A 27185-nucleotide genomic window follows, 5' to 3' on the forward strand; every position below is an offset into this window, starting at 1 on the left:
CATCTGTTCGAGAACCAGAATCAAATATCAGACATAGGTGTGTTAATGGGTCGAGTTGGGTCAGGTCAGTCTAAGTCAACTCCTGGGACTTAAACCCTCAATTCGAATCATAGCTTGTTAGAGTTTTTCTAAGCCTGACCTGCCGTGATTTATCTATAGGGTTGGATTAACCTTCTTTTACCTTGATTCGACCCTAAATTTTAACCTAGAAACAAACAAGATGCAGGTATTAGAGACACCAAGAAGATTTGAACTCAACTTATTATATAATGTAGATGGAGGTATTAGGGACACCAAGAAGATTTGAACTCAACTTCTTATTTATGTAATGTTAATATTTCTCGAGCTAATTCATTGAAATAATTAATTGCACATTTTGTCAATAATTATTCAAACTCAATTTACATACTTTTAAAGTGATTAAATTAACATATAACATAGGATTGGGTATGGTTGGGCTAAGTTGACCCGAAGGCTAAGCTCAGACCTCACCCGACCTTGTCAGAGCTAGTTATTTTGTAACTTAAACCTAAGCTAAGGTAGGACTTGGGTGGATTCAGACAGGTTTGAGTTGGGAGAATTTTATTAACACCCCTAATCAAATTATTCAAGGCATTGATGCTTCTTAGGACGAAATGAGTAGTTCTGCTAGTTGGGAAATTGAGGTTAAGAGTGTTAAACGCTATGGATGAATAGGTTATTTTTCTTTTCTTTTGGTAATTGGATAAATAAGATCTTAACCATGCCATTAAACCTGAAAGGGTCTTGCGTAAATGCGCATGACCATCAAGCCAAACATTTCAGGCGGTCGGATTGAAATTTCTATCAACATTTTGGATCTAACGGTCGAAATCTCGACTTGATGTTAATGCGCGTGACCCAAGCTTTTTGGGACCTGAAAGGCCTCGTCATTGACGTTTGGTCAACTTTATTCCTCGGCTTCTCCATGTCCCAAGTCCCCCAATAGCCAAGAGAATTTTTAATAATAATAATAATAATAATAATAATAATAATAATAATAATAATAATAATAATAAACAACATAGAAGCTCACTGAATATTAATTATTAAATAATTAAATAACAATAAAAATTCCCCGGTAAAATGCGCTTTATATTATAATAATAGATATATCTAATACATTATAAATTTAAGTACGGTAATAAATATGACCATTCCTGTCCGCATCAGTGATCGCACTGAGCTCCGGAAGGTAGGAAACTAAATAAGAAATCTCTGTTTCAGTCGCAACATGACTTGCAAGATAATCAGCAGCAGCATTAACTTCGTGCAAGTGATGAATGAAAACACATTGGCGGAATCCAACACGAAGCCCCCAAATCTCTTCCAACAAATCACGAAGTAACCATGTTGTACAAAGAATCATTAATGTGATTAATTGCTTGCAAATCCGTACCTCACATCGACATTTTTTTTTTTGGTCAACGATGATTGTCATAACTCATAAGCGTTTGACGGGTGGCGACACGGGAAAGGCATTCCAATTTCTAAACGGAAATCCATTCGCACGTGTCCACTATATATATCGGCACACATTGACGGTGATCGGATTTCTCTACTCCGTGAACTTGTTTTTTTTTTTGCAGCTATGGAATCTTGAATGCCGTTGGAATTTTTTGCACACATATTCTTTCTTTCCCCAGTTTTCGTTCTTCTCGAGTTCGTCTCCATTTCAGTTTCTTCCGTAGTTCAATTAGAGGGGGTGATAGTCGCTTCATTGGACGAAGATGGAACCCTTACGTTCGAGCCAGCAGAGTTCGAGAAATATTACGGATCTTGACCTCGATGCTTTGGTTCACTCCGCCAGGTTTTTGAACCTGCAAGACCTTTCTAACATGGCCATGACCTGTAAATTCTTCAAAAGAGCTGCCTATTCCGATTCAATCTGGCTCCATTGGTTCAGGTATTTCCACCCCTAAAATTTAGTGATGTTCTCTCAATTCATTTCTTCAGATTACGTGTATCTTGTTATTTTCAATTATCCTCGCTTTGATTTGTTATCGACTGTTGAGATGCAAACGAGATATCGCCTCTAGGAAGTATGAAAGAGAACAAATACACCGGGATTTACTTGGTTCGGATCGTTAAATCCTAAATCCAACGCTGACTCACACGATTCAGAGGTCTTGCACTAACAATATCAAAGGGAAGGTATAGTAGTATGGAGTTTACAACACATACATTTCTCAACCTAAACAACACCAAATGGCACAACAACCTTATGGTACGAACCCAAATTTTAGATGCTGAGAGGAGAGGAAATTCTAGAGGGAAAGAACAGAAAATTAGAAGATCAGGTTGGGGAAGACGAACAGAGGGTACTACCCTAATGGCACGACCATCCTGACCCTAACCAACTTCCAAAATGACATTGTAATCCATACCCTATTACAAGCAAGGTGCGATTTTTCGCCAAATATCGCGAACTGGCCAAAATGATTGCGAACTGGCCAAAATGGCAAAATCTAGCGGATATATCGGCAGATTTCGGCCTCCCATTTTGGGGGGTATTTTTGGTCATTTTGGGCTGAAAATTGGTGTTTACCCTAATTTGATGCCAATAAACATAGTGGAATGACTGGTTTTGCCTAAAACCTCACCCAAATTGGTGTTCTCGATGGGCACATACCCGACTGTTTACGAGTAAAATTGGAATTCTATGACATTATTTTAAACAATTAAACTAACGTAAATATGCACAATGATAATAGATTGATAAACATTATTAAAAAATACTACTATACTAGTATATAAATACAAATATACAACTAAGTACATGTCAATACTCAATACCAAGTATTATGCTTCGGTGGATCCGTCAGCTCTTCGTTCTGTGATAGTGTGTACAAGGCCCAAAGGCTACAACTTCAAGCTTACGCTCCATTATTGATTTCATACCCATCCAACTACATTATGGCATGCATGTTGAAAAAAAAAAGTTTAGAGAATAATAGTTACCTTTCAAATAAAAAACTCCACAAAACACTCAGATCTGTTTGAAATCTCGCTTGATCATCGTGAACAATGCTATTTATGTCAATAATGAAGTGAGACCTAAGGCTTTATGTCAAAGATCGAACGAAAATATGGCAAAAATGCCAAAAACTAAGAAAGAGAAGCTTTGGGTGAGGTTTGGAGGGGAGAGAGAAAATCCCAAAAATCAGGTTGATAGTTCGCTCGAAATTCGGCGATCTCATGCATATATCGCCGAACTAGTTGGGCGATAAATAGTGAGATATCGCTGAAAATATCGGCGATATCTCGTTATTTCCCGTTTCGGTTCGCCAGCCGCCGAATTGCCCGAAATTCGGCCAAATATCGCTGAATTTCGGCGAAAGGATGTACCATGATTACAAGTAACCCTCCCATAGAAACTTATTACCCTCCCAACAAATTTTTTTAATTCATTTAAGAAAAAGAAAAGAAAAGAAAAGTAAACCCTAAAATGTGAGACAGATTAGGGTTAAAACCCCTCCAATAAGAAGTGTATATATATGGAGCTGTGTCATGACCACAATACCCTGCCTCTTGCCTCAAATGTCCACCACGTCCTTTTGAACATTCAAGTAAAGACTCAAATGTCCATCATAATAATGCATATTTACAATATCAACTCAATAAACTGCTGGTTTTGTTTTGAATGAATTTCCTGCAACGTAGAAGTTCTAGTTTCATGGTTGAAGAGAACGAATCTAGGTGCTTGTATTTGTTTTTTATTCAGTCCATATAAACTCTAGCATATTCTTCTATCGTCTTCGTCCATGGATTGAGCTCCTGCAGATCAAGTTCTTTTCATGGTTTAGACTTGAGTTGGAATTGGTTTGGGAGGTCATGGCTTCTGAGGAACTTGGTCTAGGTTGTACTATAAGAGTCGGACTGGTGCAGGCTCAACGGCAGCCCAAACCTAGGCATCGATTAGGATATCTGTCTGATTTGATTTTAGAAGTTCTGCCATCAGTTGGTTCCCAGTAAACTTTCTAGTTGGCATAGCAGAAAGTTTTATGCCATAGAAGTTAAAAGGCTTGAATTTACAATACCTTTGCCTGTTTTCCTTGAATACAGGGACCATTGGCCACAACAAATATCGTCAAGCTCTGCATTAACTTCAGGAGTTAGGGAAGTATATTTATCTAGGCGTACTGCAGTTCAGCAATTTAAGTTTGTTGACCCCTGGATTCTTCATTTCTCTTTGATGAGAAAATCATTCAGCCATATTTTGTTGGATAAAGATGACATATTTTTGGCCCAGGTATGAAACCCACTGTTCTTGCAATGATTTATTAATACATTCTTGAAGATCATATAAAGAATCCTTTAGATGCAAGTATGAAAATGTTGGGTGAGAGATGAAGACTACTTTTTGGCCATTAAGTTGATTTTGTTGGATGTTTAAATCTCACATCATCAATCATTCTTCTTTTGGGATGTTATGCCTACTACCTGGTGGAGTTCAAAAACAAGAGTTTCTTGGTGGACAAGAAATAGCAAACTGTGGTCTCTTCTTGTGAGCTAAAGGTCTACACCAAGCATTCGTATGAATGTTGTTCTCATTAATTTCATTGAAACTTCTTGTCAGGAATGGTTGTTTACTATTTCTTGCCTTGTTTAAGAATGGTTACCAAAAGAATGAACCTTTCTTTGCTTCTGTTGTCCGTGTGAATCCGTCTTCACATAAGATTCGTATGTTAGGATAAGGATGAATCTTTTTTTAATAGTTCATCTGCAATATAGGGTGCACCTTCCCCTGTATTTCATGTAAATAAATCAGAGAACATAAACATGAAATGCTGTAGGTCAATTTTGTCCTTTATTGTGAAGTCCATCCACGTGATTTTAGATGGGTGGCTTGACAGTTGGGTTTTGGTTCTTGCATGTTCTCAATGTTTAGAGCTTAGATATCATTCTGCTGAGCAAGCTTACTAGTGATAAAAGTCTGTTGTTCTTCAAGAAGTAGCTTTGAAGATACAACCAGTTCGCTAAATTCAAACAAAAGTCCATATGGCACATCTAACTACTCAACACAAGCATATTGGTCTATGAATTGGTACCCTCAAGTTCTCTTTTTGAAGGTGACATGTGGTTCATCTCCAAATCAGTAACAAAAACATGTCTTCATTCAGTTTTTCTGAGAGACTAACTCGAATAAATTCTGTTTGCTTCATGGAGTTCAATTCAATCAAAGTTTGCCTCTATATGAAGATTCTGAACAAACTTGTTGAGCAATATTTGAGGCAACATTATCTTCCATTATCGACCAATGAAGTCAATTTCAGATGCTATATCCAACTGCTAGGTCTGATAAGGTAGCAAAAACTTTTCTCTTTGTTGCTGACCAATTAAACTGAATATTCTGTAAACAAATCGTCTATCAAGCTTCCAAAACTCTGTTGCTTGGAGCATCATGGTTTAAATAATTCTGCTGGAAATATAATGAGGTGTTTCCATAAATTACTGTGAGAAGACAAAAAAACCGATTGCTCTTATTCCAATTGACTGAAAATAGGTTCAAAAATCATTTAATGATCATTAAACTGGCTTTTTGTAAAAATATTTTTAATATTTTTTGAAAATATTATTAAGTTGATAATATTGTTTCTTGTTGCAAAACTGTCTTATCTGTGCAAGTATTTCACAATGAATTAGATATTGTGAATATCCTCATATGCATATTGCACCTCCGTTTTAATCCTGCAGAAAAAGTATAGGAGATGCTTTCTAGGTGTTCAAAATTTTTGAGAAATTCATGGATTTTATCAAAAAAATATTTATCCTCCCAGCTTGTCTTTTTAACAATACTGAAAAATGAATTTTTGAGAAGCTTTATCTTATTTACAATGCCTTGAGAAATTTTCAGATAAATTACTGAGGTATTGTCTGGAAAGCTTTTTTTAATTAGTTCTCTAGGCACCATTTATTTCATGATACCATCTTCCTGGGAGTTTTGGATTATAAAATTAGGGATCCAAATGACCTCTGTTCCTGTAAAAGACCCAGATTGTAACCTCAAACCCTTTTGGATTTGCAAAACTTTAGAATGAAATAACATTGTTTCTTGTTGTAGGAATTGAGCAATCTGTTGTCAGGTTATGCTCTAGTTATGCAAATTCTCTGATGGTTCTGTAAAATATATACCACATTGCTTACATGGGATAGAAGGTAGCTATCCTTTTTGGAATTTGGAACATTCTAGTGTTGTTTACTCATATCTGATTGCTCTGCTACTATAGCTGTTTGCGCCTTGTTCCCTGCTCAAGTAATTAGCTAAAAGTTATTGGTACCATTGATAGGCTTAAGTCAAATTTATGTCCTTACCGTCTTCTTCTTCTTCTAGGATTATATCTTTCTTGGTTCAAGAACTTGTACTGCCTGATTATCTGTCTGATGACAAATTTTGCTGGTGATAGAGACACATGTAATCTTTTAATGCCCTTTTTTATGGCTAAATGTTCTATTTCATATGTTATACAATTGATTTTATTAGGCTTTTTTTGTTCTTCTTTTTTCCCAGAATTATATCCAACTATCAGTTGTGTTTTTGAAGACTATATTTTAGGGAAAACGGGTGAACCTGGTGCCGCCGTGCCGCATGCTTCTGCACAAGCAGAATCTCAAATTTCCTATGCAGCCTTACCCTAGCAATTTTACTGAGAGGTCTGTTTTGATGCCTTGGCTTCAGGCTACAACTGTGGTCCACCAACCATTGCACCAAGGCCCGCCCCTTAAAACATTACCCTTCTTTACTAGCATTTGTTAATTTATCTTTCCGGGTGCCAATAAACTGTTAAAGTGGAACTCGGACATTATTTTTAAACAATGTCTGGTTATGATTAAGTTCCCAGAATTCTTTATTTTTATTGATTTTATCTAAAATGTGTTTTTCTGTTTTAGATGAATATTGTATAATTTATATCATAATGCAAGAATTACTCTCATGAAATTTAAGAAAAACTATTTCTGTGGGTGCATTTAAAAGTCTCGATCATGGTAGAAGATCTCACTCTTGATAAGAGTGAGATCTCGCCACCTTGAAAAACTGAGATCTCGACCATCTCGGTGAGATCTCGGTCAAGATATACAATTTTTTTGCGTGAACTCGGTGGCCCATCTCGGTGGGTTTTAGGATCCCAATTGGGTTGAAACTTGGTATTTAGCCTATTTAAGGCTTTTTTAACACATTAGTGGCATTGGATTTGTCAAAAAACAACCCTATGTATGATTCCTAAGTCTACCCATAGTGTGAAACCAAAATGTTGTAGGATTTGGGAATGCAAGGTTATACAACATGTAATATTGAACCTTTAAGACATATAAATGAAAAACAAGTTTATCAAATGCATCAAGTAACCTAAATGTTATCAAAATTCCATCTATATGAGTATCACAATTTCAAATTTCAAGAATAGAATAATAAAATTATACAACCATTAGAAGTTCTATATAAGTCATTAAATCATAAGTTCATAAGACAAGCAAAGAATGATTGGTCTTCCTTCGATGTTGTAGATGTGCTAAGAGTAGTTGCAAGTGACAATCCAGCCGAAATCCACACAAAAATGCAAAAATTGAGAGTTCCAGCAAGATCCAGGGCGAGATATGGCAAGATCTTGAGCGAGATATCCCAACTTTCTGCTCTTGACCTTCATCTCATCTCGCCTATGTGAAAAAATATGATATCTCGCGAGATCTTCCACCATGATCTTGATTGTATTCTGTGTCAGCATTTTGCCACTTTTTTGGTTTTGGTTAAATGTATCCCAAACGGCTGAGTGAGAACTATCTCATTTACATATATGAATTGGTTGAAACTTATTTCCTTCTTCTGTATCTTGACTTATAGGGTTCCGAGATAGTTAAGGTTGATATACTTCCAGGTGTTTCTCCGGTTACCTTTTCAGATCACAATGCAAGAATTACATGTATGAGGTGCGTGCAAATTGGCCATTGGTTTTCTTGATCCAGAAAATATGATGCTTTGGTGAACCATCATTGCATTTTACTACTTTATTTGAAATTTATGTCTGCTATCAACATGTTTACTTCTTATTCCTGACATTTGTTGTATTAACAGCTTTACACAACCCCCCCCCCTCCTTTTTCTTTCTTTTCTTTATTTGGCACCTTTATTATGCCTAACTGCTATAACATCAAATAAGATGGCCAAAAAGCCAGTGGTATTTGATAGAACTGAATGTTAAAATAGCAGCATATAGTTAAGTTTATTCATTACTTACCTTTTACTAATGTTGCTGTTGGTCCAGATTATTTTCCCTTAATGAGACATCGCTTTTCGAAGTGAGGCACAAAGTAAAGATAAATTTTTGGTAACCTCGAGTTGTGATCACTCTATTCGTCTGTGGTGGAAGGTATAGGCTGCTGTAATTTTATCTTTTGACATGATTGTGATACCTTTTAGTCTTGGCCCCTTCCCTCATTGTTCTTCAGACATCTCATACCTATGATTGGGAAGGCGTAGTTAGAATTTTACTAATTGCATAGTTGTTCACTATATCTCTAAGAAGGTAATACCTGAACTCACCAATATGTCAAGAATTGAGTTTTGTTTGGGCCTAGAATTTGATTATAATGCATATCTGCCAAATTCTTGTGTAGTGGTGAGACCTTTGGCTGCATTGGATCAATGATTATGATATAAATCCAGTTCTAGGGTTAGCGTTTGTTGAGAAGATTCCCTAGAATATAGGATTGTCCAGGATCTTCCAGCAAATAATTCCAAGAAGCTTATAGGGTAGATGGGAAATTGAAAGGAAAATAAAGAAACACAATTGGGATGAAGAAGGGATTTTATGATGGATGGGCGAAAAGGAGGAAATTAGGGAACAATCAATATGGGAGGGATCTTGAAAACCTTTCTTGATTTCACTCTTTGCTTCTTTCCTTTCTTTCTTCCTTTCTTCTTTGTCTTTCTTTTCCTTTCTTTTTTCTTTCTATTTTCCTTTCTTTTTCTGAATTTTTCTCTCTCTTCTCTATGTTTCCGCCAGAAACAGAGAACCAAAAGGAGAGAGAGTGGGGATGTTGGGTTAGGGGCGTAAGGGAATCGCAGGACGGTGGGGAGGGTGGCTAGGTGATGCAAAATTGAAGACATGTACAAGAAAGAAGACCCCAATGGGTCAGGCCCATCAAAGGCCTAAAACTAAATGGATTAGGCCCATCAAAGGCCTAAAGCTATCACTCAAATCAGCCCATGGCTTCATAGGCTAGGACTACTTTGGTAGGTTAAAGTCAACCCGCATATTTTTATCTTCATAGGATAGACTAAGGCAAGTCTAATTCTTGAAAAGTCAGTAAAAGGGGTTGAGCTTTGAAATAAGCGTACTCATTGTCAAAGGAGTTTTCCTTTGTCAAGAGTTAGGTAGTGGTTGAGTCATTAATATGTAAGCGTTAGCTAGTGGTTGGATGTTACATTTAATGTTTATGTCTATTTAGAATGCTATATAAAGAGAATTATGTAAGAGGAGGACACACTCATTATTTGAAATTAAGTTGCTTTGTGAGCATTCATTCTCTACGGAGAATCCTTATGTTTGATGAAGGTAGGTTGGTGTCCGATCCAATCGATCCACCTTGTAGTGTGAAGCTCGGATGTTACTTTGTTGTCTTTATTGTTCTCTCAATTCCGTCATATTGTCCCTTTAATTTCTTCCTTTATCTCTTCCCATGTAGTAGGAGCTCTTCCATGATCTTCTAACTTATTTATATTCATGAATTCTCCACCATTTACGCGCAGCTCCAACTAGCTTCGTACGTGTTTGCTTCATCTTTCATGCCTCCGATGGTTCATACCAATCAAAATAATCATCCAAAGCTGCCAACCAATCATAAAACACTTTGAGGGTCATGTTTGCCTGAGTATTCCTTTAGTTTAAGCTTAACATTTTGAGTGTCACCAGCATGCCAATTGAATGTAGGTTGTCTCTAGTGAAATAACTCTGCAGGTGTTCTTTGAAGGTTGGTTGCGCACCTAGAATCCTTTGAGTCCCTCTTTCTATATTCCTTCGAGTAGGAAAATTAGCTACAGAGTGAGCTGGCTGGGATTCTTCACCAAGTGGAGGGCGTGTGGCATGAGTTGAAGCAGCAACTTTGGCCTCAATTACTGAGATCCTCTCTTCCATTTGCTTCTGGTTTGTGGTGATTTAGTTGTTAAGGTGTTGAAACAGCTCCATGATTGCTACCATAGGATCAGGTTGACCAGATGGTTTGGAATTTTCATCCCCTGGTCATGGCTCGATACCAAATGATGAAGTACTGTATTTGATTGATTAAAACGATTGCCAAATAGGATCTTTCACAGGGAATAAATTTTGGATTTGATAGACTTAGGATGAAACAAAATTCAGATGTGAAAGAGGGCTGAAAACTAGATTGGTATTACAAGGATAATGGTATAATAATAGGGACTGAATAGGTCTTCAAAGCAGGGGCAGAACTATGAACTAGATTGGAAATTAGGATGAAGTGTAAATCACTAGAGTAGACTTGTCAATGATGAAGAAATTGAAGGGACAAAATAAGGGAAATAAGAGAACAATAAGAACAACAAGGTTAACACCCGAGCTTCATACAACAAGGTGGATCGATTGGATCGAACACTGACTTACGTTGATCAAACACAAGGATTCTCCATAGAAAAGGAATGCTAGTGTAGCAACTTGATTTTCAAATGCTGAGTGTGTCGTCCTCCTTTTACATAAGTCTCTTTAAATAGCATTCTAAAGAGAGATAAGCATTAAATGTAATATCCAACCACTAGCTAACATCTATCTATTAATGACACTACCCAACTCTTGACAAAGGAAAACTCCTTTGACAATGAGTTCTTCTTATTTCAAAGCTCAACCCCTTTTATTGATTTTTCAAAAATTAGATTTGGGCTTAGGTCTAGCCCATGAAGATCAAAATATGTGGGCTGACTTTAACCCACCAAAATAGTCCGCCCATGAAGCCATGGGCTGATTGGGTGATAGCTTTAGGCCTTTGATGGGCTTGACTCATTGGGTTTTTTCTTTCTTGTATATGTTTTCAATTCTGCATCACTAGGGATCTCAAAGAGCAGGGGGAAGGGCTGGGGTTGGGGGTGGGAGGTTTTGTCTTGTGCAGAACAGGGGAGGGGCAGGGGTGATTGTGATGGGTCTAAGGGAGGTGGGGGGAGGGTTGGGAAACCGCTGTACCTACAGGGGAAGGGGCTGCAATGGTGGGGGATGGGTCCTCCTAGCGCTGCGATGGGGGAAAGGCAAAGGGGAGGGGCTGCGATGAGGATTAGGGGAAGGGCTGGATGTGTGTACTTACCTGATGGAGGCTGCTGGAGTTTGTTAATGGCTGCTGGAACTGGAGATTGGTTGCTGATTGTTGATGAAGAACAAATAAAAAATCCACCGTGTCCCTCCCAAAGAGAACCACGACCCAGTTTCTCACAAATAATTTAATCTTCATTCAATCCAACTTGAAGGATTTCAAAGAAACAATAGGCTATTTATAGCCTATTAAAAGAATTAGATTCTAATTAGGATTCCTTTATAGACTAGGATCCCACCACATAATTTGGACTATTGGAATAGAGTCTAAAACCCTAAAGACGCATTCTGAAAGTAAAAGATTGGTTAAAACTCTATCAAAAAAAGTTCACTTGGAAAAGAACTCCTTAGGACACTCAACTACCAACTACTAACTCAACAACTAATAAAGACAAATTCTGATTAAAAGCTAGCTTCTAAAAGATAAGAACCCTTCTTGTAAAAGATTCTCTTATCTTATCCACAACTGAACCAATTCAAAAACAACTCAAATTAAGAAGTAAAATCCAAAGTGGACTCTAGGAAGAAATCTGGAATTAATTCCAGCAAGAAAAGAGGGCTGAAGATGCCTTAACTACACCTACTAGGGAGTTTGGCCAGCCTATGGAGGCTTCTTGGAGCCATCTAGGGGGCGCCGCCACCTAGGGTTTTTGCCAGGGTCAAACTCGTGTTCACATCAGATTATATTCATTAACTGATCTTCCAGTAGCATGGTCTTGGAAATTATATTTCTTTCTAGCTGGTTCTGGCTTTTATACCCCCTTCCCCCCCCCCCCCCCAAAAAAAAAAAAAAAAAAAAAAAAAAAAAGAGAGAGAATAAAAAAAGCCCTAAACCCCCTCCTCTCTTCCTTTCATTTCCAGGAATTAGATTAACTGCTTACGTTATCAATGACATTGCTTTCAACCTTAATGATTTCAATTTCAACCAATTCATAGTTTATGGTCAAGCTTCTGTAGCCCTGGGTATTATATAGGAAGATTTGAATGTCCAAAATCTTTTACTTGAAATTTCAGTCCTTTCTTGTCTGACAAATAATTTAAAACTAAGTTGGAGGTATGGCCTGGTTTAACTCGGCTTACCTTAGTTATTCCCACATTAGTCCCTATAGGAAACACTAAAACCTATCAAAATTTCAAAACAATGGTTTTCTATGTTTAAGTTGGCTGGCCTAAGTTTGAGCATCATCAGTCTAGGTTTAGGGCCTGAGTTGCATCTTGCCACTTGGACACTGTCAGTTAGGTCTTGGTATCTCATGTACAAGCTGTTGCGCAAGGTGAGCATTGCCCTGGATATGGTCTAAAGGAGATACTTTTATTATATGATATCCTTGTGGGTTTTTTAGTTGGGGGTGGTTTTATATCATTATTACTAGCTGTTCCTAATCAAGACAAATATTATGCTGAATGCTGTCGAGTGTGGCAATTATTTTTACCTGATCCTGTCTGCAGAGATTTATTCAGTTTGCAATTTTAATTGCAGGACTGTTGCCGACGCTGTTTAAGAGGTCATAATGGCCCGGTTACCACGCTTTCAGATAAGTTGCTAGGTGACTGTAGTGGAAAAATACTTGCAAGTGGAGGTGAAGATGGTACTGTCCGTCTTTGGACCTTGATGTCAAGTGGCAAACGGGGCCAACATGCTTTAAGAACTACTTATCATGGGCATGAGAAACCAATCTCACTGTTGTCAGTTGCTGGGTATGAGATTATCTCCTGATTAGACTTTTCTGGCTCTTTCTTTATTTTATTTTATTTTTTTTCCTCATGCTTTTTATTCCGTACTTGATTCCAATATTCTTAAGTATGCCTATTATACTTTTGGTAGCCAGACTATATCCCTCATGGTTGGTTTGTTATCAAGAGGGACTGTTATAGGTCTTCCCATTATTATTTTTTCTTTAAACCCAAATATTTGTACGTGTTTCGTGTCAAAATTTGCTTTCAGTTGGAGATGCAAATTATTGTGAAATTAATGTTGTTCTCTGCTACTTCATATATGCATCTTATATTGACTGTTATTGTATTTCAATCAACAGCTTAAGGCTGTCTTTTCCTTCTGCAGGCACAAAACCTCTCTCTTGGTGAGCATTTCGAGAGATGCAAAGGTGTGGTACAGTCCAACATAACACAGCGCACATGCATACACACACATACATGTTTACTAGTTAGTGTCAATTAGACAAAAATAATGAAAGTTAACTTTATAATCAATATAATTCTCGAAAAACTAAATTAAAATTAAATATAAAGGTTTAGGAACCCTAAAAGTTAAATATAAAGTATTGAATACATTGGAAATTTAAGTAAACCTATTCTAATTCATTTTTCTCCATTTTGATCTTTTTGCTTTTACTGTCTCCATATTATTCTGAATCAACTATTGTTGATCTCATCATTTTTTTTGGCATTTGCAACGATTACCTTCAATGTCGATTGTAGTTGTTTTTACTATTCAATTAGAAGTAGAAAGAATGTTAATGTAGTACTGTATTTGAATGGTCAAAACAATAGCCAAATAGGATCTTTTCACAGGAAAGAAATTCAAATTTAATATACTTAAGAATGAGACAGAATTCAGATGTCAAGCAAAGCTGAAATCTAGAGTGCTATCACAATGATAACTCTAGGATACATCAAAACTGTAGGGACAAATTTATACCTCAAGTCAAGGGTAGTAACCAAAATAGAAGATTAAGAACTAGATGGACTTATTGTTAGATGGGGTCGTGAGGGAATGATATAGTAGAAACGGAAGAGCAAGGAAAGCAAAATAACACCTAGGTTTCACAGCTAGGTAGATCGATTGAATTGGACACCAATCTACCTTGATCAAACACAAGGTTTCTTCAAAGATCGAAGAATAACTAAGAAATTGATTTTGATTTCAAATGATGAATATGTATTCCACCCTCTTACATAAGTTTCTTTATTAGTCTTTCTAAAGTGACATAAACATTAAGTACAACATCCGGCCACTAGCTAACACCTACTTATTAATGACTCAACTGCTACTTAACTCTTGTCAAAGGAAACCTTTTGACAAGAGTTCCTTATTTTCAAACTATAGCCCCTTTTATTGACTTTGATGAAAATCTCAAGGACGAGATTTGGGCTTAGGTTTAGCCCATGAAAGTCATAACATGTGGGCTGACTTTAACCCACTAAAACAGTCCTAGCCCATAACAGTCATGGGCTAATTTGGGTTATATGCTTAGGCCTTTGATGGGACTAACCCGTTGGGCTTTTTTTTTTTTCTTGTTTATGTTCTTCAATTCTATGTCAAAAGTATTCCACCATGACAAGAATTCTATTTATTTTTGTGCTGCAAAATTATAAGATAAAGGAATTGAAATCTAATGAAGGTAATTAAATTAGCGGTATGAATAATTTCTTTTATAATGTTAGTCCTATTGTATATTTACCTTTGAATAGCATCAAACATAGTAATTGCTATTCTATTTGTCGAATCTGAGACTTTGAATCTTACCATAAACCTGTGAATATAAAATTAACTGTTAATTAATTTAGTCATTGCGTTATTTTTTGTTAATAAAAATTATTATGGAAAAACTTGCTTTGCTTGTATTGTGCATCCTCATTTCCACACTTGTCACATGGTGTCGTTTTTCCTCTTAATTGTATCTATTTGCTAGTTGCATGCTTTATACCATGGTTCTAGATTTTCAATGTTTAAGTTAATTGCCCCATTTTCCCTCAAAAAAGAAAATGAAAATTCAACAGCAGTAACAACAAGCCTTGTCCCAACTAAATTGGGTTGGATAAATGGATTCTTGCTCTGTTTGAGGCCATGCTAAATACAAGGCTTAAACTATACATGTCCTTTCTTACCACTTCTCTTAAGCTTATCTTAGGTTTGCCCTTGGCTCTTATAATTCCTTCAATCTAGATTATATGACTTCTCCGAATAGGAGTATTTACATGCCTCGATTGAATGTGGCCATGCCATCTTAAATGACTTTCTTGTAGCTTATCACTTATTTGAGCTATTCCGAGATCAATTCTAATATGATCATTCCTTATCTTATCCTTCTTAGTTTTGCCACCATCCATCTTAGCATCCTCATTTTTGCTACCCTAAGTTTATCTACATGATTCTTTTGAACAACCCTACACTTTACACTATGTATCATAACTGGTCAAACAATAGTCCTATAGAATTTTCCTTTAAGCTTCAAAGGAATACGTCGATCATATAAAGACTATGGATGCACTTTTCTAATTTATCCACCCTATTTTAATTCTTTGGAAAACATCATCCTCTATATCACTTTTTTTTTGATTGAACCAATTTAACTAAAACAATCACTTTGAGGAATCTCCTTATCATTAAATCTCACTATCTCATCATCTGTCTGATCATGATCAAAGTTACAAATTAGATATTCTATCTTCGTTCTACTTAGTTTAAAGTCCTTTTATTCCAAAATTGATTTCTATGATTCTAACTTGGTGTTAATCCCGACTGGAATCTTATCTATCAAGGCATTATCATCGGCAAAAAACGTACACCAAGGAACCTCGTCTTGAATGTTTTTGGTTAATTCACCATTATAAGTGCAAATAAATATGGGCTTAAAGCTGATCCCTGATGTAGCCCAATTGTGATTGGGAATTCATTACTTCCCCCCTCTTAATTTTTCTTACACTTGTCACTGAACCATCATACACATATTTATCTATGTTCATATATTTACTTGCAACATTTATTTTCTCTAGTACTTGCCAAGTTAATGGTCTAGGAACTTTATCATAAGCTTTTTTAGGTTAATAAATAATATCACATGGAGGTATTTTATACACTCTCTATACCTTTCCATAAGTCTCCTAATAAGGTAAATAGCCTCCGTTGTGCATCTTCCCGGCATAAACGCAATTTGGTTCTCCCTAATTGTGGTTAAGTGTCTCATAGTGGTTTTAATTACTCTTTTCCATAATTTCATTGTATAGCTCATCAATTAATGCCTCTATAATTGTTACAACTTTGAATATCTCCTTTATTTTTGTAAATTTGAACTATGATGCTTCTCCTTCATTCATCTGACATCTTCCCCGTACTTATAATCTCATTAAACAACTTAGTCAACGAAGTTTGCCTGTAGGTTCCTAAGCTCTTCCATACTTCTATTGGGATTTTATCAAGACCTTGAGTCTTGCCTATTTTCATCCTCTTCAGTGCTTCTTCTACTTCAAACTCTAAAATTCTCCGTATATATGTTCGAAGATTAGTGCCTTGATGAATGGTGTAAATGCCCGAATCACAAATGCCTGAAGTATTCTCTTTTAGTAGATTAGAGAAAGAGAGTTTCCATATTTTCTTAATGTCCTCATCACGTATTAGTACTTTACCATATTCACTTTTGATATATCTAACATGGTCAAGATCCGTACTCTTCTTATCTCTTATTTTAGCTATCTAATAAATAGAATTTTTTTCCATCCCTTCGTGCTCAACTTATTATAAACTCTTTATACTTCTTCTCCCTTGCTTTACTCGCAATTTTTTAGCTTCATTTTTATAGATTTTTTCTATCCCTTCATGCCCAACTTATTGTATAACTCTTCGTACTTCTTCTCCCTTGCTTATCCTATAATTTTTTTTAACTTCATTTTTGACTAACCTATACCTTTGAAGATCCTCAACATCCTTGGTTCTTTGCCATGTCTTAAAATTAGTTTTTCTTATTCCTAATGGTTGCTTGAAATTTACTATCCCACCACCAAGTTTCTTTATAAGAATGGAGCTTTTCTTTTGATTCATTTATGACATCTTTGGCCACCTTCCTGATACACATAGTCATTTCATTCCACATCGCATTAGTGTCTCCCTAAAAATCCTACTTTTCTTATTTGACTACTTCATTAGCGAAGGATTTCAATCACTTTCCTTTAAAGTTCCACCATCTTATCCTAGGATAGTTAACCTTGCACCTTTATGAGTTTTTGGAGGTAAGTATGTTCCAAAGCTACTAGTCTATGTTGTGTGGTTAAGCTTTCCCCTAGTATCAACTTGCAATCCTTGCACAACAATCTATTAGTCTGTTTAGTCATAAAGAAATCTATTTGGCTTCTAGTCTTCTACTATGGTCCACTTTTGAAGGTAATTAAATGTTTCTCTCTCTTTTTTAAGTAAGTATTTACACTAGATAGATAAAAAAACATTGCAAAATCTAAAGTTGAGATCCCTTCCTAATTCTTCTTTCCAAAACCATATCCTCTATGTTCACTCTCATAGCCTTTTGATCTTTCCCAATATGTTTATTTAGATCACCCCCTATGATAATCTTTTTTCCTCGACGAATTCCTTGCTTCAATCCAACCACAACAAAATTGTTACTTTAGACTTTCATTGAATCCTACTTGGAGGTACATATGCACTAACTATATTTACGATCTCTTTCTCCATTACAAGCTTGAAGCCAATAATCCTATCACCTACTCTTTTAACATCCACAACATGGTTCTTAGAATCTTTATCCACTATTAAACCTACTCCATTTTTACTAATTTTATCTCCAGTATACTAGAGTTTAAATTCATCCAACATTTTAGGTTTTTTACCCGTCCATCTAGTCTCTTGAATGCAAGCTATATTAATTATTCTTTTCCTCATAACATCTATCAATTCTAAGATCTTACCTGTTAAAGATCCTATATTCTAAGATGCCAATCTAATCTTACGTCTCTGGACTAGCTTCTTTACCCGCACTAGTCCATGGCGCAGAAACCCTTGCCTACTTATCACCACATCTTGGCATTGATGTGATTTGTCGCTAATGGGGGACACCCCTAGCTAATCCTTGCCCTCTTATCTTCGTCGCTTCTTTTGTTGGGGAATGCCCTAGCATAGCTTTTATCATATAAGGTTGAATCCATGAGAAGGGTTTGGTTAGATTTTTTTCTGGTACCAGCTTGTCGACTTGACACACCAACCCTCATCCTTTCAAGGTCTCGAAGGTACCAATACTTGATCCTTGGTCTCCAAGAAGAACAATTAATTCTTGACCATCGAAGCAACCAAAGGTATTGGTACCAACCCTCATCCTTTACCGGGGCTTGGGATCAACAGCAAACACTGGCAAAAATTTTCTCCCAAAAAAAAAAAAAAAGATTCTCTGTAATTTTATCCCACTTCCACAATTTCAATTTTCTCTTTTTTGGGTCTAAATGTAATCCTCTCTACTTTTATCATAACCAAAAAAAAGAAAGAAAAGGAAATTCCTTATCATAAATTTGTAACTTTCTCTCTCTCTCTCTCTCTCTCACTCTCTTTTATTTATAAAATAAAATTAATCAAGCTTTTGAAGATTTCATTTTCTGCATGGTTTGATCTGTAAACATGTGTATACAAACTATCATAATAAAATGAAACCTTTGGTGTATGAGAACGGACACATTACGAATTGATTAACAAATTGGGAGAAAGAGATTAACGGAAAATACAAACATCCAAAAACTAAATGAAACACCTTAAACAAGATATACAAATCTGCTATGTAGCATGTACAAGGCATGTGTTTCGTATATTATCCTAAAGTTTTACTATATTGATTTTCACTTCCTCTTTCCCATTTTACCTGCAAGATATCATAACACACCAACCAAGGTCAAACCCTTTTCCATTTGCTTCCATCTCCACAACCTGTTCTCTGTTTCATCTGTTTCCCTCTTCATCCACAGAAAAAGCAACAAAACCAACTAACTGTAACAACTATTGTATCACCAACTTCTCCTTTCATTGTGCCCAAGAATCCTGAAACACTTTTCCTCCTTTTGATCACTTCTCCATTTCCAAGTTGTGTTCATATTAAGAATAGGATCTGATTAATCCAAGTTGTATAGATTCCTTTTCACTTTACTTCTCAAGGATAGTAGCCCAACATCCCTAGTGTCTACTTCTTTTGATATATCATTAGGAGTACCTACACTCTTAAGCTGTTTTATACAAATCTTTCTTGAACAGATTTGAACGTCTTTGGCTCCACCAGGATACTTCTATAACTTGGAAGACGATGAAAGCCATATAACTTGTTGAGTTCTCAGCTCTAGTCACATTTAGTCATCCTCTCGCAAGGTGGGAGTAACATCTGATGGCAACCCTGTTGGTCCATTGTGTACAACTATAGCTTTACATCTTGTTAGCACCAAAGAAGAAAACCTTTTTAGAAAATTTCCTTCCATGATATGAATCATTATAAATTAAGAATTTATAAGGCAATTTTAAAAAATAACAAATGGTTCCATTACCTTTGATGACCTTCCTTCAACAGTTGCTTGGAAACATTGTCTTAGTGTTTGTCTTTTTGCTTCTGAGTTGATGGGTTTCCATCAATATCCTTACGTAGAACTACAATAGAATTCAATAAAGTCGTAAGCCCCGGCCTAAAGCCTACCCCATCACAGGCTGTTTTGGCCTTGATTCCTTGTCGTTTAGCATCACTATTAAACTTTTTATTGAGCATTTGTTCATCTTAGTAGGAGCTCGGTTGCACCACATTAGCGCCGGACAGGATCATATCCCTGTTAAGATCAGGTTGCCTGGGCACTCCTAATCCATTTCCCGGTTCATAGTAGAGTGAAGTGTATGACAATTATCAAATGAACCTGACTGAAATTGGATCTTGGCTGGTAAAAGAAAATTGGACAATATCTATATCTACCCATGTCAGAAAACACAACAGGGAAAATGTCTACCATGATCAGAGAGACATCAGAGAGACATGGGAAGAGACGAGAATATTGACCTATTAAACCAAAATCACTATCAATGCATTACCACAAGGGCCAACCCAGAACAAAAAAGGACCCCCAGAAATCCAAAATATAGTCTTTCAACCTTCACATACCAAGCAGCATAACCCATTTGAACACCTTAGGTGGCTATGGATGTATTGTAGCCATTTCGGCGTATCTTGGTACCTGAAAACCAAAATAGAGATCAGATCTTTGTATGCCAAGTTGCCAACCCAAATTGAAGGAACCATCAAATAACATTATTGAACTGACTGCACTATCTCAATCTGTCTTTCAATTTCTTATTTAGATTTGCCTTCCACAAATTCACCTGTTCATATTTCGTACAGGAAGTTGGAGCTGAACTTCCATATGCTTTCATAATCCATTCTAAGTTCAAAAGCTATAAGCTTTCATGAGCCTTTATGAGTTGAATCAGCCATTTAGGCATTGCACTTGAAGTATCATGCTTTGTGTTTTTTTTCTTCCTTCTTTCTTTCTTTCTTGGGTAGAACATGCTACCATCACCAAACCTACAAGTTGAATGCTTCCAGATCTATTCTCACTTAAACGATTGAGAGAGAACAAGTTCAAGTAACAAACCCAATAGAATCACGATTCTAAGATCCAAACAAACAATTTCAACAGTATACGCACAAAGTAAGATTCATAATGGAAGTCTTCTATTTCTCTATCATTAGAAATAACCCAATCTAGATTAACTATACAAATCTGACCCTTAACTTATGATTTCTTGTTTGCCTCTGTATCTAGTTTAACATCATTGAATGTAAGTACCAAGTATCTAGAACTATCTAACAACCAGGTCGCAGACATAGCTTTGTGCTCACACAGTGGTACCACAACAAAAAAGGATCCAAATGGATAAACAAATGTTATGATTGATGCAGAATGGCCAGTGATTTCCATAATGAACCCAACTTATCACAGCTTCTCCTTCCATGCAAAGCACACCGGTAACAAAGCCGAGCAGACACATGAGGCAGCACTGACGAGCAATAATTGATTTTCTTTTAAGAACTATCAAATGGATATCCCAAGACCTATCAACTCAAAATACCTGCTAAGATTTCAAACCATAGTCCACTTAAAAGTTCAAAATAAGATGAAGTCAGGATACTTGCAGAGACACAGTGTAGGTGAGGTTTATAATCATGTTTATGAAGCAGACACCAACCAAGATTTCTCCTCTTCACATTAACATTGTGCAAGTAGGATATCAGCAAAGTGAAATAAGACATGATTCCGCTGCTACATCATCGCCGCTTTCTTTTCAGTGGAACAACATATGAAAGGTACGATGTTTAGCACAAACCTCAGCAGTCATCTCGTTAAGTAGTTGCTGCTGGATAGATGCCTCAAATCTTTCTCCCTCCTCAATCCTCATCACCCATTAGAAGCTCCTCAGAGGCCCCACTGTTAATGCCATTTTTATTTGAATCAACCACCCCATCCACAAGGATAAATATGTGGTCATCAGAATCTGAAACCCCTGATTCTGCATGGGTATCCTCGAAACATGACCAAAACAGCAAAATTTACCAATTTGTGCCATAATCTGAAGTACTTAATATATAAAATATCTTACTTGAATTGTGAGAAAACTTTAGACTTCAAGCCATTGATGTGGAAGAAGAGTAAAAGTCAAACAGAAGATGAAGAGACACTGAGAAACAGAATCTGAATCCTCCAAACAAGAAAGATACATAGATGCATGAGAACAATTACACAAGCGATAACACAGTGTGATGCCACAGCTTAAACCATAAATTCGAGACACATTGTAGACGTGAATCAAAGCCTTAGCAGCACTAATTGAAACGAAAAGTATAACAGTAGCTGAAACCAATGGAAGAGGCTAGACTGATCTCGGGAAAAGCATGACCATTATACACACTTCAGATCCTTGTATCTAATGGATGAAGATATAAAGCACTATGACAAGAGCACTGCTGAAGTTTTTTCTATTAGAAAATATCAGTCAAATGATCTTTATTTTCATCGTGATATAGAGAATTATGATATTAATACCCACTGATGGTTTTACTTGAAAAACAGAATACAAAAAATCAGACTGATGAGGAAATGAGTGATTACCAAAAGAGGCTAAGTGTCTGATGACACCTCGGAAGCGCTGGAACTTCTCTTGAAGCATGGAAGATCTAGATTCAATACAAGATGCAGGAAACAAAAGTAACTGATATCAACATAGAATATAAAACCTTACCTTAAAAATGGAACTATAGTTCAATTAGCAGAAAGTGAGCATTACCTGGTTTGCCGAAGGTCATGTAATTGTGATCAAATTACCTTCGAGATTATCGGTTGAGAATTAGAAGAAGTGGATGCGCCATTGTCCTTGCTTGCCAATTATAATTGGTGAAAACCTAATTCATAATCCTGTTCCAACATCCAAAGAAAATTTGGTCTCAGAACCAGAGATAGATAAATAAAGAAGAACGAGATCTTTTACCTTGGATCAGTTAGGAGAAAATGAGAGCAAGAAGAAATTCACCTCCACAAGCTACCAGAGCAAGCTAGAGCGATAAATAACCGCTGCCAAAGCTAGAGTGAACCAAATAACAAAGAATTAGCTGAAGATAGAAGTTGGAGAACTTTTTGGGAAATTAAATTTGACGGACATCTTTAACCTTTGAAAAAATCAGAATACCTACTTCCTAATAGTTGTATGATTAGTCTTTCTATGTAGGAAATAGGATAATATGGACTAAGGTGGCAGTTGAAGAATGGTTTGAGAAGTTAGATGTGAAGGACATCTTTGCCCTTTGGGAAAATTAGAATACCTTCTTTTTAATAATTGTATGTTAAGTCTTTGTAGAAGAGAAATGGGCAATCTTGTCCAATGAAAGATTTGCCATGATCAATGTACACACTTCTATATATATTAGTATGATAGAATTTATTGGGTGGGGGTGGGGGTGGGGGTGGGGTTATCTGTGATAAACTTTGTCTATCAAACCATAAATTTGACTGGCATTAAAGTTATGTTGGTTAAGGTTTAGCATCTTTTGTCTAAAGTGGTTGAAATAAATCTGATTTTTCCTTTCAAGGTATTATAACAATGGCATGATGTTAAGAATGTCGTAGACATCATCACTTTCTGGTGGAGAAATTTAAAGTTGTTCTAAAATAAATAATATATCTGTGGAATGCGGATATATTTGCATGAGTTAAAAAGAAAAGATAAATAGAAACCATCTGAATTTCCGTGTCAGGCTATCTTGAAAGCATCGTGTGCTGACATAGTAGCCATATTAGTCTTTATTTTGGTCTTGCAAAGCCATTGCACCTCCACCTAGATAGTACAATCAATGGCAGCATGTCTTGTTTTTTATTCTCTTGGAAGTAGGACCTCCCTTGAATTTCCCACACCCCCCTTCCCCCTGGCGGGTTTACATGCCATAGTTGTTGGACCTTATCATGTTTTTGGTATTGGTTCCTAGAATTTTTGGATGTGACATTGTAGAAGCAAATATTGGTCTATGCCAATCCATAACTAGAGACTGTGAGGACCACAAAAACAACACTATATTTGTGTTTGATTCTTCTTGTTTGCTTCTTTGTTGGGCTATCTCCTAAATAGGTGCGTGTTTGGGATACAACTTTGTCAGCTGCTGGTCGCACTTCTTTCTGTGTGGGAATGACTAGCGTGCTTGGAGCACCTGTGAGTATGAAATGCCATGAATCTCTATGTTATATTGCTGCTGGTACAGCAGTCACAGCAATTGACCTGAGAACAATGCGAAAAGTTTTCACAGCTGCAATTCATCAGCCGAAACTCTACTCTTTTGAGATGCTGCCCTCTAAATCTCTCATCTGCACTGGTGGAAATGACAAGTAAGAGTTTCTTTCTTTTCCTTTCTTTTCTTTTCTTTTCTTTTTTCTTTTTTGGGGGGGGGGGGGAGATACTAGGCCCAAGCCAAATAGTTTTTCAGACAGTACAGCTTTTACTATTCAAATAACTTAAATATTTTTTTACAAATTTTGTATATTTGTGCTCTACATAGAGAAGATAATGCTTGTTAGTATTTGATATCTGTGCCAAATTTTATGAAAGATCGAGCCAATTCAATGCGTCAACAGGAATATCCAACCGGGAGTTTGCTCCTTATTTGTTTATTTTTTGGGGTCGAAGGGGGTTTGCTTGACTACTTAGGATGGCATGCTTCAGTCATGGGGTTCCAGGTTCAAGTCCCATAAGTAAAGCAGGTAGGGGACTTGACCCAGAAAAAAAAAGAGAGTGCAGGTAGGGGACATTTTGTGTAACCAGGGGTTTCCTCTACTTCTTAATAATAAATGCATGCTGATTAAGGCTTTTCTTATAAGAGCCTAAAAAAGATGCCTGGATAAATTATCCCTTGTACCTTTACTCCATTTTATTTTTGGTTGGGGGGGGGGGGACACGGGGCTTCACCCTTGGCCCAAGGAGATTCAAACTCTTGACTTTATACTATGAGGTTTTGGTTTTTGCCAACTGAGTTGATCCCTTGGGGTTGTTCAGTGTACTTCTTTTGATCATCTAAATGATAAGATATTTTGATGCTTCACTATTAGATCAGTCACATGTTGTTGGATCGAAATATGCAAAAATGAAAATGAAATTGGGAATCTCCATAATCCCTGTTTTTATGTTTGCAGAGTAATGCTGTGGGATATTAGGAAAAGCCAAGAGAAACCAGAACCTCTAAAAGATTTGGATGGACATGTCGGTCCTGTATCAGTTCTACAAATTGATCCATATAAAATAGTCAGCGGAGGGCCAGAAGATTTCTACGTTAAGGTTTGGGACATTGATACAGGAATGCAATTGAATTCCTTGGAATGTTGTATCCCCGATGAGTCAAGCTCTGGAGTTGGGTGTTCTGCCATTGCCATTGATGGGTCTCGAATGGTTACCGGCAGCTGTGGTGTAGAACCTGGATTAGCATACTTTAGGGACTTCGCAAATGCTACTCATCCAGTTGCTTCAAATGAGGATGACGTCTTTTCCAAGTTTTGGGAGGTAGAAGTACACTCTGGTTGCTTAAATGACTGACTGGATGTTCAGGTTGCAAAGCTCAATATGTGTGTTAGACCGTAGACATCAGTTTAGACTTCTACCAAAAAAAAAAAAAGGTAGTTTAGACAGATTTTATCTAGTTATTGATATAGAAGTGAAAAGATCTATAAATACTTACTGTATATTGTGACTTTTGGGAGATGATCCAGTAAGTGAGTATTTCAGATTGAATTTGAGCATTTTGTATCTTTTTAGTTTGTTCCTTTCTGATAGTTTTTTTTGGTACATGAAGCGGGTCAAAGAACCCCCCAAAAAAAAAGAAAAGAGAGTTTACTCTTACATAAGATTATTGTTACCCAAGTGGTAGATGTATCTGTGATCCATCAAATCCTAAAATCTTAGGGTTAAAAAAGGAATCATGAAATCTTAGGATGTGGTCATATGTCGGTTTTGTATGATATGTGGACATACATATTAGGAGCTTATTGTAGAAAATGCAAGAGATTCACATGGACGATAGATGAAATTGATCAGATGACATTGAAGACTGCTAAATTGGTCTGCTCCTTCTCTTCTCCTTCTGCTACTCCAGTTATTTGCAGTTGCATTTCCTATTATTCGTTGTTTGGCATTTGGGATTTGGGAATGGCATCGAAGATGGGGCTGAAATGTTCTAATTAAAAATAAATAAATAAAAAAATATAAAAAAATTTAAAAGAAGTTAGAGCAACCCAACCAATTGTAAGTCGGGAAACCAACTCCAACGCTCAAGTTAGTCCATGCATAACAGTTGAAGTCTCTTGAGAGAGGTTCTCAGAATGTAAGCAATAGTAGTAGATACTAGATAGTTACTCATACATCGCGAATCTCTTGAGTTTGGTTTATATAAAAGTTACCTTTTAAGCAGTTACTCTGTGGATGTCGCCCACTTAGTGAAGAGTGGCGCGAGTTTCTTTAGAAAGCGCAGAGTCCTCGTGAAGAGTGGCGTGAGTTTTCTTGGGAAGCACGAGGGTCCTGGTTCCTTCTTGATAGGGGGATGCTTCACTATAATCCCAATAGGCATTTTTCATGCTTACTCACTAGGGGTTCTTCGTACCTTCTCCGATGGGGGAGGTCCTTCATACCTTCACAATGGGGGTTCTTCACTTGTCCCCTAATGGGGTATGGGCTATGCTCCTGGCTTTACATTCCTTCTTTCTCTATTAATAACCTGCAAAATTAGAAGAAGAATATAAAAAAAATAATGGATTTTCACTATAATTATGTGATGGTAATGGTTTTCTTTCATTGGGAAGCTAAAAACTTCACCATTATCAAAGTGATGATAGGTGATATATATATATATATATATATATTTTTTTTTTGGGTAAAGATGATAGGTGATATTTTTCGATTACAGTTGATTGACGAGGGTGGTGTCCTACTAGGTCGTGGCAGATGGCTCTATTAATGTCATTGAGAGTAGAGTATATTCCTGCTTTGAAGGTTTGTGAGGACTTATAAAAGGAAGAGCCAAGAGACTTCTGATTGTACATCTATTACGGAATTATCTACAGTTTGTTGCAGAAGAAGGATGAGGCAAAGAAACACTTCCAGATGAGGTATTGATTGATACATGGTTGAGAATCATAGAATATTATTTAAGAGTCGAGAAATGAATATTGCTTTTTAGGGTTCTCGAATGGGTTTATAATTATAAATATAGTCCATCTTTTTCATTAGAATTGTTCGATCGAAGTTAATGTAATCTAACAGTAAAAAGGATATAAGGTTATTTATCATAAAAATGATAGTTTGTCGTTAATTAGTTTGTTTCTTCTTCTTCTTCTTCTTTTTTTTTAATTAAGACCACAAGAAGGCAAATACAAGATGATATATATTTTTTAATTAAAAATGACTTGAGTCTTGTACCGAAAAAAAAATGTTACCCCAAATTATTCTATTTACCTAGTTGGATTTGTTTTGTTAATTTTATAGAACTTTCAACTTGAGATGATGTATTCTTTTTTCTATTCATGTTTCTATTTAAATGAGTATATAATAATTCAATGGTTAAAAAGGAA

At 36.4% G+C, this 27185-nt stretch overlaps 1 protein-coding gene across 9 annotated transcripts; it reads left to right on the forward strand.

The window, feature by feature from the left end:
* Window positions 1-1445: 1445 nt before the first annotated feature.
* Window positions 1446-25372, forward strand: LOC149006772 (uncharacterized). Of its 9 annotated transcripts, none has more exons than XM_089164612.1 (8): window positions 1446-1924; window positions 4084-6672; window positions 7525-7944; window positions 8280-8384; window positions 12811-13028; window positions 13393-13435; window positions 23707-23960; window positions 24762-25372. In XM_089164612.1, the coding sequence occupies exons 5-8, from the start codon at window positions 12943-12945 to the stop codon at window positions 25156-25158; spliced, it is 780 nt and encodes a 259-aa protein (XP_089020738.1). In that variant the 5' UTR covers window positions 1446-1924; window positions 4084-6672; window positions 7525-7944; window positions 8280-8384; window positions 12811-12942; the 3' UTR covers window positions 25159-25372. The 9 variants fall into 9 exon arrangements, with proteins under 9 accessions (XP_089020738.1, XP_089020739.1, XP_089020735.1 ...); XM_089164613.1 differs by having other exon boundaries at window positions 7859-7944; XM_089164609.1 differs by having other exon boundaries at window positions 4084-6433; window positions 6530-7944.
* Window positions 25373-27185: the final 1813 nt, after the last annotated feature.

Source organism: Hakea prostrata, chromosome 8, assembly GCF_041222555.1.
Source record: "Hakea prostrata isolate BN-2017 chromosome 8, UWA_Hpros_2, whole genome shotgun sequence".
In the NCBI taxonomy this organism is placed as follows: domain Eukaryota; kingdom Viridiplantae; phylum Streptophyta; class Magnoliopsida; order Proteales; family Proteaceae; genus Hakea; species Hakea prostrata.